This window comes from Sinocyclocheilus rhinocerous, unplaced genomic scaffold (assembly GCF_001515625.1).
Source record: "Sinocyclocheilus rhinocerous isolate Xijiao unplaced genomic scaffold, SAMN03320098_v1.1 scaffold1762, whole genome shotgun sequence".
In the NCBI taxonomy this organism is placed as follows: Eukaryota; Metazoa; Chordata; class Actinopteri; order Cypriniformes; family Cyprinidae; genus Sinocyclocheilus; species Sinocyclocheilus rhinocerous.
This window is the reverse complement of record NW_015636932.1, coordinates 14220-28961: the sequence shown is the minus strand read 5'-3', so window position 1 is coordinate 28961 and position 14742 is coordinate 14220. Positions and strand designations below refer to the sequence as shown.

The window sequence follows — 14742 nt, the reverse complement described above, 5'->3', positions numbered from 1 at the left end:
ACACATGTCTTGTGGAGCGCTTTCAGAGTATGCATTTATTTGTCATTTTAACTGTTTGGAAACAGAGCGTAAATGTGGAAGTGCTTCAAAGATTTCTCATCCTGTTGCGCCCTCTATAGGACCAGCGACTAGTCGACATCAAGCTTAAAGCATCATGGCAGAGCATTGAAGTCGACTAGTCGGTGCAACCCCTAAACAACACACACACACAGGTGCAAACTCACCTCTGCTGACATTGGCAAACGGCCCCTCCACGTCAATGAGACTGTGAGCGAATTCTGGACCTCTGTGTGTCTGCTGTAACTGCATCATACTGCCCATGGACGGCTCGCTGCCCAATATGCCACCACTCCAGTACTCACACTGAGTTCCTGCAGCTGCACACAGAGTGTGATTAATCCAAAATAAACGTTTTTGTGTAAATAATGTATGTGTGTATACTAATATATTTATTAAAGACAAACACACAGTATAAATTTAGAAAATATTTAAATGTATTTACATTTATATTATATATAAATATATTTCATATATTACATGCATGTGTGTGTATTTATATATACATAATAAATATACACAGTACACACACATATATTATGTACACAAAAACCTTTATTTTGGATGTGATTAATCGCGATTAATCATTGCCCAGCACTACAGATCAATAAATTAATACATAAATAAACAAATTAAATAAATAAACAATTAGACAGACAGACAGACAGACAGACAGATTCATACAGAAAGACAAAATAAAAAAATAAGACAGACAGACAGACAGCATCACTGAGACACTTGCTACCAACTCCAGAATACCACCGGCCCATTCACCCCTACATGCCCAGACATCCCCCTCCGGCCCCGGTGAGGAAAGACATCGCCTGGACAAACATCACACGTCGTCCACCACACCCACCAATGGCTCCCTACGCACCTGTAAACCAGCAGTCACCATCTTCACATCCACCTGCTGCCCAACAAACCCCAGTAAGAAAGAAGAAACCAAAAGCCACCCCACACCAAGAGAAGCCCCCACGGCTGAGAGCACAGAGCTATGCTGAAGCTGCAGCCCGGCCCCCTGCTGCACCCAGCACCTCCACACCTGCCAGCGAACTGAGTCAGATCAGAGAGATGCTGCAGACACTGTGCAACCAGCTCCTGAACATATAAGGACAATATGCACAAACACAGTGTGATAAGATTGACAAAAAAAATAAATGCACTAATGTAAATTGTTTACCATATACTGTACATTCTCACAGGTTATTTTCTCTCTGTCTTACAGAATAGGTTTATCTTTAATAATACTAATGCATTCATTTCATATAAGTTGTTGGAATATTCAGGGTCTTCATTCTTCAACTTTTGGTACTAAAAGCACAGACCCAGAATTTCTGAAAAATATCAAAGATGCTGATATTATCATTCTCACCAAGACCTGGTGTAGAAATGATGTGCTTACCTACTGTCCCTCAGGCTACTATGAAGTAATTGTGCCCTCAGTTAAATTAAGTACAGTGCACCGTGGACGAGACTCGGGAGGAATTCTGGTGTGGTACAGGGAAGCTCTGGCCAAGCACATTTCTATTATTACATTTGGAAAATTTCACTGCTGGTTAAAACTAAACAACCAAATTGGCATTTCAACTACTGACATATATCTCTGTGTCATCTATATTCCCCCAGCAGAATCCCCTTACCATGATGAGGAATACCTGAACAACATCCACACAGAGATCAGCCGTTTCCAGGCCCAGGGAAATGTGCTGCTGTGTGGAGACTTTAATGCAAGAACTGGATCTGAACCCGATAACATAGATCCAAAGGGCAATGAATATATCTTTGGCCAAAACTCCCCGAGTCTCACAAGAAAACTTCCACCGAGAAATAATCTTGACCAAACTGTAAATAAAAATGGTTCAGAGTTAGTGCACCTCTGCCGAGCTTTAGGCCTGTACATACTTAATGGCATGATCAGAGGGGACTCTAGGGAGGTTCACGTGTTGTTCAGGTCTTGGAGCTAGTGTAGTTGACTATGCCATCACTGACATGAACCCGTCCTCCTTCAGTGCATTCACTGTCAAACAGCAAACTCTACTTTCTGACCATAACCAAACTAACATTTATATGAAAACAAATCACACAGCAGAACAAAACAAGCTGGAAACCTGCAAAATGTATCAGGTCCAGCAGAGATACAAATGGACTCCAGACAGCACAGAACAATTTATCCAAGCCCTGAATTCTGAAGAACTGAAGAATCTAATCACTATATTTATGAATAAATTGTTTTTAATAACTAAAGATGGTGTTAATTTGGCTACAAATGAAATCAATTACATATTTCAAATTGAAAAAGAAAGGCAAAAAATTCACTAAAAAAACACTAAAAGATGAAAAATGGTTTGACTCAGACTGCAAAACATTAAGAACAACTTAGAAAATTATCAAATCTGAAACATAAAGAACCATACAACACCAACATAAGAACTGAATACTGTTCAAAAGACGGATCCTGAGCAAGTACAGGCTCAGTGAGCACAGTCTAGCCATCGAGACCGGCAGACACAGAAAGAGCTGGTTCCCCAGAGAGCAAAGAGTGTGTGCTCACTGCGAGACAGGAGAGATCGAGACTGAGACGCACTTCCTCCTTCACTGTCATAAATACATATCCGTAAGAAACCTCTACTTCAACAAATTCACCAACTTAATAAAGAACTTTACAGCCATTAGTGAAACAGAACAAATAAAGATAGTATTAGGAGAGTGACAGACAGCAGCACTGCATGGGAGATACGTATGTATGTGTCTCTGTATGTAAGACAAAGACTGTGGTATCAAATGTTCACATGTTATAATTTGTTACAGTTTAATACTTCTAAGATGTTATAATATTTCATTATATTACTGTGATGGTCATTTACTTATTAATATTGTTATTATATTATTATTATTTATCTTTTTGTACATGTATACTAAGCTTTGGCAATATTGTATCATTTACAGTCATGCCAATAAAGCAATTTTGAATTAGACAGACAGACAGATACATACAGAAAGACAAAATAAAAAAATAAAAATAAGACAGACAGATAGACAGATAGATAGATTCATACAGAAAGACAAAATAAGACAGACAGACAGACAGACAGACAGACAGATAGATAGATAGATAAAATAAGACAGACAGACAGACAGACAGATAGATAGATAGATAAAATAAGACAGACAGACAGATAGATAGATAAAATAAGACAGACAGATAGATAGATAGATAGATAGATAGATAGATAGATAGATAGATTCATACAGAAAGGCAAAATAAAAAAATAAAAATAAGACAGACAGTCAGACAGACAGATTCATACAGAAAGACAAAATAAGACAGACAGACATACAATCAGACAGACAGATAGATTCATACAGAAAGACAAAATAAAAAAATAAAAATAAGACACAGACAGATAGATTCAGACAGACAGACAGACAGACAGATAGACAGATAGACAGATAGATAGATAGATAGATAGATAGACAAAATAAAAAAATAAGACAGACAGACAGACAGATTTTAGATAGACTTCCACACTCTGCTTGCCTTTTGATCTCAAGAGAGTGTTAACTACGGCTACTCACAAATCAGGCAATCAATTGGACCTTATTTACACACGACACTGCTCCACTTATCATGTGCTGGTTACTTCACTGCACACCTCGGATCACTTCCTCCTCACTCTTAACCTCAACATGGTTCCTAACGCAACACATACCCCTCCACATGTCATCTTTTGACGTAACCTACGCTCACTCTCACCCTCCCGGCTATCTGCTACGGTTTCATCTTCGCTTCCTTCCCCTGAACAGTTGTCATCTCTTGATGTTAACAGTGCTACTGATACTTTATGCTCCACTCTTACATCTTGTTTAGACACTGTCTGCCCCTTGTCTTCCAGGCCAGCCCGTACCACCCCTTCTGCCCCTTGGCTGTCTGATGTTCTCTGTGAGCATCGTTCTAAGCTCAGAGCTGCAGAAAGGGTATGGCACAAATCAAAAAATCTACTGACCTTAATGTGTATCAGTCACTCCTCTCTTCCTTCTATGCTAATGTCTCCATTGATAAAAGGACATATAATCATAACAAAATTAACAATTCGTCTAACTCTTGCATGCTCTTTAAAACATTTTCCTGCCTCTTTTGTCCTCCTCCTCCCCCTCCTTCATCAACTCTAACAGCTGACGACTTTGCCACATTCTTCATTAATACAATTAAAACCATCAGTGCACAATTTTTCACACCACAATCTGTAAAGCACATCTTACCAGCAAACATACACTCGTTCGCATCCTTCTCTTCACTCTCTGAGGCAGAAGTCTCCAAACTCATCCTTTCTAATCATCCTACTACTTGTCCGCTTGATCAAGCCATTTCTCCTGCAGTTGTACCTGCACTCACTCACATCATTAACACATCCCTTCACACTGGTGTTTTTCCCTCAGCATTTAGATAGGCTCGTATAACCCCACTACTTAAAAAACCCTGAACCCATCTCTTTAGAGAACTACAGACTGGTTTCCCTTCTTCCTTTCATTGCAAAAACACTTGAACGAGCTGTGTTCAACCAAGTCTCTGCCTTTCTCACGCAGAACAACCTCCTTGACAGCAACCAGTCTGGTTTCAGAAGTGGACATTCAACCGAGACTGGCAAGAGTCTCTATTCTATCTGTTTTCTTTTTATTTATTATAGAATAAAAAAAAAAAACTTGCTATGTGTACTGCGTTAAGCTAACTGAGACTTGTTATAGCACTTGCATATCATTGCTCTTTTGTTGATTTTGATTGCTTCCATTGTCCTCATTTGTATGTCGCTTTGGATAAAAGCGTCTGCTAAATGACTAAATGTAATGTAAATAGATAGATAACAATTCATACAGAAAGAGATAAAATAAAAACAGACAGACAGACAGACAGATAGACAGATAGATAGATAGATAGATAGAATTATGGCCTGGTCAATACAATTTATCGGCACAGCACACTCACTTTTAAAGTGAAATGTACCAAACCAAACCTGACTAAAAATAGATAAATAGAGAGAGAACCAAAAAGCTACTTCCTCTTCCAAAGAAAGGTGAGTCAGTGTGACAAATCTAGATGATGCATCTTGACATGTGGATGCTCATTTTCGTCAGAAAGTGTAAAAATCTAGTTTCCCTTGTGAAAATTATCTGCCACATTCTTACTGGTGACAGTGGTGCGGTTGTCGTCTGAATCCGAGTCTGCTGGATCATAAATCTGAATGCCTTGAGCCTGCAGCTGTTGAAGTTTTGACTCCAGATCTCGTTTTGCCCGCAGCAAATCCTGAATTTCCTTTTCTTTAGTCTCCCGGAATATCTGCCGGGTGATTTGGGACAGAAATAAAGGAAACACACTGGTGAGGTAAAGAACGCACTGAAAACTAGAACAGCTACAGGTTAAAGAGGCATAATCTAAAAACAAAAGGAGTCAGACAGGAGCTTGTGAAGATTTAGGATTGTGAAAGGTAAGAATTAATGTGAGTCATTTAATGTGAGAGAGAGAAGGGAATAAGATTCACACCTTAAACTGCCGTTTGACCTTGTCTCTGTCATGTTCAAAGTTGGCAGCTCTCTCCATTGCTTGATACTTTGCCTCCAGGGCACTTTCCTTCTCTCGAAGAAACTTCTGGTAAGTCTTCTGAAGAGCCTGACAACCAGAAAAACACAGAATCAGCTAAACTTAAGTAGATTGATAGAAATGTTGAGAAAAGTAACATTCAAAAATGAATTAAAATGCAGTTCATACACTACATACAATGATTTGTATACACATCTTCTATGATAATACATGTTTTTGATAACTAAATAAAAAAATTATTTTGATATTTTTAGGGGGCCTAAAGTCAAAAAGTGTTATATCTTACTGAACTGTCCTGATATTAAAATGAAGGTAAACATAATTAAAAGAATGACATTTTGGGTATAATCTATCATAAATATTTATTAGGAAAAAAATAACAAAACTGCTTCATCGTTAACTAAACTAAAGTCATGTGTTGCAGCCAAAATTCATTAAAAACTTAAAACATCAAAGAAAATCACAGATAGCACCCTCATGACTGTGCAGCAAGGTCAATAAGCCTCTTATAATTTCAGATAATTTCACCTTTTAATCACAAAGATAAGGTTAGATCAGGCTGAAAAATATCATGTGATATGACTTCCCAAAAATTATATTTTTGAAATAAAGAAATAAATATTTTTATATATAAATTTTACCTTCAAAATTATATTGAAAAATGGATTAAGACGAGTACACTCACATGCATTCATAGTGTAATAAATGACATTTTCAGCCATTACACGTAATTTTTCTTGAAAATAGCATAAAAGCTTTGCAAAACCACAGAACCAAGATTAATATAAACAGTACATTTCAAAAAACTTGGCACATGTGTTTTAAGCTAGGCTAGATTTTTTTTTTTTTTATAATTTGTCATTGTTTTCCTTATTTTCAAATTTTTCTTTATTTCTGCCCAACACTCTTATTCATCACTGACCCACATGAAAAGCCCAGATCTTTTATTCTCTCTCAAACCTGCAGCTCAGCACGCAGTCTCTTGTTCTCCTCATCCAGCTTGGCTTCTTTCTTCTGCATGGAGGCGATCTCATTGTTCTTGCTGACCCTAAAGATCTCATAGTCTTTCCTGAGGCGCTCATACTCAGCCGCGTACTCCAGTTCAACTGATCCGGTAGATTTGAAGCTGGCGCCGATGACACGAGGCCCACGGCGGAAGGAGCTCCGCAGCAGACGTGCCTTTGGCTTCACCTCCACCGGTATCTCACATGCCTCCCCTCCCTCACCCCCGTACGCATCCTCAATCACCTCACCGGGGCTCACCAGGGAGGATGCCGTACCCATAACAACTGATGAGAGGTGCCACAAAGACACCTGTCAGCTAGATCACTCACACTCTTCCAGACTGAACATTGATGGTTCTGTTGGAAACAGGAAACACAAGCAGTGTGCATTAGCTCTGATACATTTAATCATGGATTGTATGTATAATTTGAAATTGTAGATCAAAAGAGTAGAACAGTAGTCCTACACAGGACTAAAACGTTTTGTTTTGCTGTATTTGAGAACTAGATATGTATGGCCCTGAGGTTAGTGTACTAGTATGCATTCATCTTTAAAACGTGTATGTCATCATTGCAAAAATCCATAAAAAAAATTGCATAATTCTGTCAGTAAAGTTAATGTATTGGAAATATATTCTGTGTACAGTGGCACAGCTAAGCCACACTTAAAAATGCTGTTATAAAACAAAATATCAAACCAAGATGTTGATTTGGTTTTAGTTAAGTTTTAAATGAAAAAAAAAAGAAAATTCGATTGTTCATAATTAAAACAATATGAATTTGTACAGTTTCTAGTTGTGATATTTGGTAAAAGATGTCCATCATTTATTTGATTAATTACAGCTATGGTATATATATATATATATAAATACCTTTAAGATTTAAAAAAAAAAAAAGTTTGTTAAGAACCCAAAACTAAAAGGATATTATGATATCTTTATTCCTTCTTGAGTTACAAGATTGCAAACTTTGGGTAAATAAATAAACAAATGTTGGCATTTAATGTAAGAAGGATTGCTTTCGTCAAATGATTTTACAAATAGACCAACCAAAAACGTAATTTTTGATTAGTAATATCCATTGCTAAGGACTTAATTTGGACAAATCTAAATGCGATTTTCTCAATATTTCGATTTTTTTGCACCCTCAGATTCCAGATTTTCAAATAGTTGCATCATTCTCGGCCAAATATTCATTTAATTTATTTACTTATAAAGCACAAATAAACACAACAAGAGTTGACCACTGTGCTGTACAAAAGAGGAAGGTAAAATAAAAAGGAATAATAATCAAAATAATACACTAAATAGAAGTTAAAATGAGAAAGAATTATAATGGATTAAATGCAAGAGTAAAAAGATGAGACTGTAACTTAGATTTAAAATCATATACAGAAGATGCAGATCTCACAGATAGGGAAAGACTGTTCCATAGCCTAGGACCGGCCACTGCAAATACACGGTCACCTTTCAACTTCAATCTTGATCTTTGATTTGACAGAGTAATACTGTCTGAGGATCGCAAGCATCTGGCAGACCTATTCACATTTACAAGATCTGACAAATAAGAAGGTGCCAGACCATTTAAGGACTTAAAACGAACAGCAAAATTTTAAATTCAACTTTATAACGCACTGGCAACCAATTAAGAGACATTTAAATCGGAGTAATGTGTTCTCGTTTACGAACCCCTGTTAAAAATCTGGCTGCGGCATTTTGGACCATTTGAAGCCGTGACATGGAGTATTGGGGTAGTCCAATATACAAGGAGTTACAATAGTCCAAACGTGCTAAAACAAAAGCATGTATGACTCTTTCGAGATCTTTAAAAGATAAAAAAAGATTTAACTTTTGACAGAAGTTTAAGATGGCTGCGGCATTTTGGACCATTTGAAGCCGTGACATGGAGTATTGGGGTAGTCCAATATACAAGGAGTTACAATAGTCCAAACGTGCTAAAACAAAAGCATGTATGACTCTTTCGAGATCTTTAAAAGATAAAAAAAGATTTAACTTTTGACAGAAGTTTAAGATGGAAAAAAAAACATGACTTAACTACTGAGTTAATATGTTGGTCAAACTTAAGGGAGGAGTCAAAAAGAACTCCCAAATCTTTCACGGTTGGTTTGATATAAGAGTTTAAATGATCATAGTTAAAATTTGGTTTTCCTTTACCCACAGAGGGTCCAAAGACAATTGCTTCCATCTTACCCTCATTTAAATGCCAAAAGTTGTTAGACATCCAAGATCTTACATCAGCTAAGCATGCAAGCAATGTTTCTAAACCATTCTTGTCATTGTGTTTTAAAGGTAAATAGATTTGGGTGTCATCCTATCCAAGAGTTTAAATGATCATAGTTAAAATTTGGTTTTCCTTTACCCACAGAGGGTCCAAAGACAATTGCTTCCATCTTACCCTCATTTAAATGCCAAAAGTTGTTAGACATCCAAGATCTTACATCAGCTAAGCATGCAAGCAATGTTTCTAAACCATTCTTGTCATTGTGTTTTAAAGGTAAATAGATTTGGGTGTCATCCTATCCTAACAAACCATACATCAATGGAAAGCTTATTTGTTTAGCTTTCAGGTGATGTCAAAACCTGGCTGGTTTTGTGATCCAGGGTCACAAATTATGATTGCGGAGTTGCTAAAGTTAGTTTCCTCCTTCTGTAATTTGGTTCACAATCTAAGGTTTACAATACAATGGATTACTAGGAGAAAGTGTCCAAATAGACGTAAATACTCATGGATGCCATTTAATATTTTAGCTTTCATCAATGCATGTTTGTCTTTCTTCAGAAAAAAAATTAACTAAATTAAAGCCAAGCAGTTTCTCAAATGTGGTTGATTTGGCACGGAATTACCGTATTTCTGTATCTGTGTTTACTCAGTTATGGGGGATTTTGTCACCTTTCTTTTTAAAAATGTGTTTATATTTTGAATGCGCGTTTATGTACAACATAATACATTATATTGTGTTTGCACTTACAGTGTCAGTTCCACAATGGAAATAATAATAAGAAGAAAACATTTATGAGAAGTTGAGATGAAGTATGAACTGAAGATCCTAAAAAGTCTGTGTATTTGGTTTAATTTGACATGTATTGTTGGGTTAGCATGTTGTTCACAACTTTTACAGTGTCATCAAATCAAACACATGGAGGACGTGGATATCTGCATATTTAATGATTAAACCTCACCTTAAACTGTGGTCTTGAACCCTGCGGTCATCCTGGAGACGATGTGCGGGACAGAGTGAAGAAAAACACTCCACCCAACCGAGAGGATTGAGGAGATCCAGGACGATGAATTTACTAAGACAGAACTGATACCAATCTTAAGACCCGAAATATATATCGATAAGTAACGTGTTCATAAACACGGCTGGCATATCAGTCAAAAAGCAAACAAACCATAATGATGCACACGTTTTCTCTCCAATGTCTTCCTGACAACCGCGTTACTAGGCACGCCTTCATCTACGGATCCACAGTGTGACCAAAAAGTGAATCTTTTCATTTCGTACGTAAACCTCGGTTTTCATCGTAAATTAGTTTGTAGACCATGGTCTGCCTATGTAATTTCCTTTTATAATAGAAGTTTATAAGTTAAGGTATAAGGACTGTGATTAACATTAACCTTACTTGATGTTTCTAAGTCGAAATACCCAATCAGAACAGTGTGACCAAAAAAATGCGTTTTCGTAAGTAAGCAAGTCAGTAGGCCTTAGGATGCTTGTGTAATTTCCTATTTAAATAGCAGTTTATAAGTTAATAAGGTCTGTGATTAACATTAACCTTAATTGATGTTTTTTTTTAAGTCTACCTTATCAGAACAGCTTGTTTGCACTTTTTTAAAACTAACTTTGTTAGCTACTATTTATGGAAGCCCGTTTCCGCCACAGTTGAGAAAAAAATATAATTCTGTAAGTCATAATGAGAAACTTTCTCGTAATGACTTAGTTTCTCGATCTCGTGAGAAACTTTCTCGTAATAATGACTTAGTTTTTCTTTATAATAAGAAACTTTCTCGTAATAATGACTTAGTTTCTCGTAATAATGAGAAACTTTCTCGTAATGCTAAATCATTATTATGAGAAAGTTTCTCATTATTACGAGAAACTAAGTCATTATTACGAGAAGGTTTCTCAATATAACGAGATACTAAGTCATAATTTTGAGAAAGTTTCTCATTATTATGACTTACAGAATTATATTTTTCTCAACTGTGGCGGAAACGGGCTTCCATAACTATTTACTTACAGATACTCAAAAACGATGTTGTCCATGCAGTCAATTTGGACAGGTAATTTTCCTTAAATTTCTAAATTGATTTTTCTAAATGTATGCATTGAATTCTTAGATACTTTCTTAGGCACTATATCAACAAAATCCATGTTTGCACACTGCAGAAGTAGCACAGAAGCTATCTGAAGTGGCATTTTAAAATAAAAATTTTAAATTTACAGAAAAGTTCACTTTTAATAATAAAGATTCCAAAGGGTGATCAGTTCTTAAAAGAACCTATTTTTCTTACTATGAGAAACATTTATTTATTTATTTATTTTTCAAAAAAAAATTTGTGAAATAGTATGGTTGTTAAAGGTTGTTCATGGAACCATCAATGACAATAAATAACTTTTATTTTTAAGAGTGCTGGTGTGTAAAATGTGTTTGTGGAGACCGTAAAAGATATGAGATTTTGAAAGAATATTTTATTTGTTCATATTTTAAACAACTGAAAGTATTTACAAAAAATTATATATGATCAATTATTTGATAAATGATAAATGTTGCCAGAATAAAAAGTAAAATAAACACAAACCCTACTCATTCATACATGTTGTAGAAGGAATCAAACTGCACGTCATGGTTCAACAAGTTTCTGAATGAATCGGTATGAATTCAGCCATACCTTTTCCACTTCTACTTTCACACTAAACCTTGTTTTACAGATACTAAGTTTCAGTATGTCTGGTAGTTAACCGCTGAGAAGATGTCGTTGCATGTCTTGTCTGATCATGTGGTGGATTGTTCATCTTTGGGGTTTCTGCCACAAAGCTGCAGCAGGGTCTCTTGGTAATTTCTAGCCAGAAAGAAGTACATGACAGGATCCAACACGCCACTTACGCATGTTAAAGCTGAGGTGATGCGATTTCCTAAATGCAACATTTGTCTTTCAGATTCTGACCTTGACATGTCGTCATGCTGTAGGATAAATACAAATCGGTGGATATGATAGGGCACAAATGCAATCAAGAAGTTAACCACGGTTAGAACGATCATTCTCATTGCCTTACGCTGAGCAGGCGTCCTTTCTTGAAAAGTCATCTGTTTTACTTTGGCAAATATGAGAATGTAAGAAATGCTCAGGGTGACCAGGGGTATCACAAATGCAATAGCAGTGGACACCAACGCACCGGTGGGATTGGAGGACTTCTCTATGTACAGCTTTTCACACACTGTCACATTCTGCATTTGTCTAGTCACTTCTTTTTTAGAGAATAGGACAGGCAACATGGAAATAGTCACCATGACCCACAGCACTGCAGAGACCACTTTGGCATTCCTGGTCTTTCTCAGATTGTGAGTTTTGTGTGGTACAACACAAGCCAACAGACGGTCTACACTGATACAAGTCATGAAGTACATGCTGCAGTAGAGGTTGACGAAGAACAGGAAACCAACCACGCGACAGGCGCCTTCACCAAGAGGCCAGTGACTGTCTGACATGTGGTAGATCACTCGCATGGGGAGCACCAAGACGTAAGACATGTCCGCTATAGCCAGGTGCTTCAGAAACTCTTTGGAAGGGGTGTTGTTGGTGTTGCGGTGGCAGAACACCCAAAGTGCCAGGGCATTACTCGGGACTGAGAGGATGAAGATGACAATGTAGAAGGTTGAGAGCAGGATGTTCTCCAAGTGAGAGCTGAGGTAAATCCCCTCCATGGAGTGATTCGACAAAGCGCAGGTCTATACTATGAGACTGAGCTTCTGTTTGGAGAATGGCAAGAGTCAGAATAAGTATCAGATATTATAACTAGCTTATCTATGATAATGTATAAAAAAAGTTTGGAAATGACTGTATTCTGTGTTGTTATTATTATATAACAGTAGAGTCATTGGAGCTATACATTCACAAATTGAAGTGTGGGCATTTTACAAAAATGTTTAACAAATCAAAATTTTAGTTTTAGATTCTTTAGTAGCTACCATTTGCCTACAGTTCTGCACACTATGTATTCAGTAAAGTGTGTCCAACTTTTGACCCGGTTTTAGCAAATGTATTTTCTCCAGAACTGCAGAAAGTGACACAGTGATTGTTGAAATGGTTTTTTTCAAACAACTTGACTAGCAATTCGACTATATGCCTTTGAACTTAAAAGGTCTATTTATATGATAATACTGCTTTATTATTATTATTTAAAACAACATCAACAACGAGAAATGACCAGACATTTTTGATTAAATAATGTGTATATATATTTATAAAGTGTATTGGCATTAAGAACTTTAAGTCAAACAACATTCAGTTTACCAAGGTAAATGGTAAAATCACTGTTAAAAAAGCAACATTTTAAAAGTCACTAAGAAAGCATTTTTCCTTAAAAAAAAAAGGTCAACGATATTAATATCATTATTAGTATTGCTCTTATTATTTCCGTACTTACAAGTAGGTTATAGTCTTCCCCAGCAGCCAGCACATTGACTATAGCCTCCTTTGGCTATAGATCAAATTAATGTTGTGTTTGCTCATCTGTTTCCTCTTTTAGTCATATGCTTTGACTTCATGTAGGAGGTATCACACAAAAATGAATTAGCCCTTCTACAACATCCCCATTAACACACACCACCCTCTACTGGTCTCTTTACCTGCTGTATGTGATGATTGATCTTCTTCATAACAATTCTTCATAAAACAAACCTGGTGTTGTTCAAATTTACAGTAACGTTGAAGCTATTTGTGTGCAAATCCACTTAGGCTAGGGTTTATTAAGTTATAAAATAGCAGTAAGAAAGCTGGTCATTTATGCAGTATGTGGAGATCAAAATTAGAGAACAACCTACAATTTCCTAAATTTCGAGGTCACTACTTAGTCATATTTGAAGTTATCCTAACAGGAGCAAAAGCGCCATTTTTAAGCATATTTCACGAGTTAAATATATTCTGAAGCACAGTATAAAAAACTTAAATGAGATATTTGAAAAAGAACACTGATCAAAATTAGAGAACACTTTCAGATACATCCCAATTATTGCTGTTAATATGGTACCTGATGCTAATTTCCTTAATTATATGACAAACCCTATTTAACTGGCAGCCTAACTTTTCAGTTTTCACTGACTTTAAAAGATGGTGAGCCATTCTAAAGTGACTGAAACCCTCCGACAGCAGGTTAGATGTAGGCCAATAGCAGATACAGCAAGTTGGCCGTTCCAAATCTGTGATTTCTAGAATATTGGCATCTTTACAATGCCACTCAATCAAGTCCCCCAAAAAGGCTAGTCGTCCACAAAAGACAAATGCACAAGAGGACAGGATAATGCAGAGAATCTCAATCTCAATCGGTTCAACACTGCAGCTGGAATTGCTCGCCAGTTCAGTGCTGAACAGGGTAAGGATTTGTCTCGGCATATAGTGTCTCAATGTTTAAGAGAATTTGCACTAAAAGTGCACTCTGCAGTGATGGGTAAAGCTGAAAACATTAAAATAATGAAACGGCCAGCTCTGAGTCCTGATCTAAACCCGAATGAAAATTTCTGGCTAAGTTATGGCTAAGAAACCCACTACAGTCACCAAACTGTGGAAGAGACTGGAAGATCACACCAGAGCATTTTGATCGCTGTGTTTTCCAAGGGTTTTTGTTGAAGTGCCTTGGTTATTTTGTAAAACACTGTTCTACTACTGTTTTGCTCCCGTAGTCCTTCCTGTGTTTCCTTATTTGGTCATGTTCCTGTCCTCGTTTAGTTTGATTAAAGTGAAAGTGACGTATACTCGGAATTAGTGCTCTGCATTTATCCCATCCAAAGTGCACACACACAGCAGTGAACACACACACACCGTGAACACACACCCGGAGCAGTG

At 36.8% G+C, this 14742-nt stretch overlaps 2 protein-coding genes across 2 annotated transcripts in view; both read right to left on the bottom strand.

The window, feature by feature from the left end:
- LOC107748295 (nephrocystin-3-like) overlaps window positions 1-10064 on the bottom strand; it is a 29883-nt gene extending 19819 nt beyond the window's left edge. The window contains 5 exon segments of the mRNA XM_016563034.1: window positions 225-377; window positions 5242-5392; window positions 5597-5722; window positions 6614-7014; window positions 9858-10064. Of these exon segments, the coding sequence (XP_016418520.1) occupies window positions 225-377; window positions 5242-5392; window positions 5597-5722; window positions 6614-6937 (754 nt within the window). The 5' untranslated portion in view covers window positions 6938-7014; window positions 9858-10064.
- Window positions 10065-11586: 1522 nt separating this feature from the next.
- On the bottom strand, window positions 11587-13425 carry LOC107748294 (uracil nucleotide/cysteinyl leukotriene receptor-like). The gene is made up of 2 exons (XM_016563033.1): window positions 13328-13425; window positions 11587-12650 (listed from the first exon to the last, which is right to left on the bottom strand). Exon 2 carries the CDS (start codon window positions 12603-12605, stop codon window positions 11676-11678), a length of 930 nt encoding a protein of 309 aa, XP_016418519.1. The 5' UTR covers window positions 12606-12650; window positions 13328-13425; the 3' UTR covers window positions 11587-11675.
- Between the last annotated feature and the right edge of the window lie 1317 nt (window positions 13426-14742).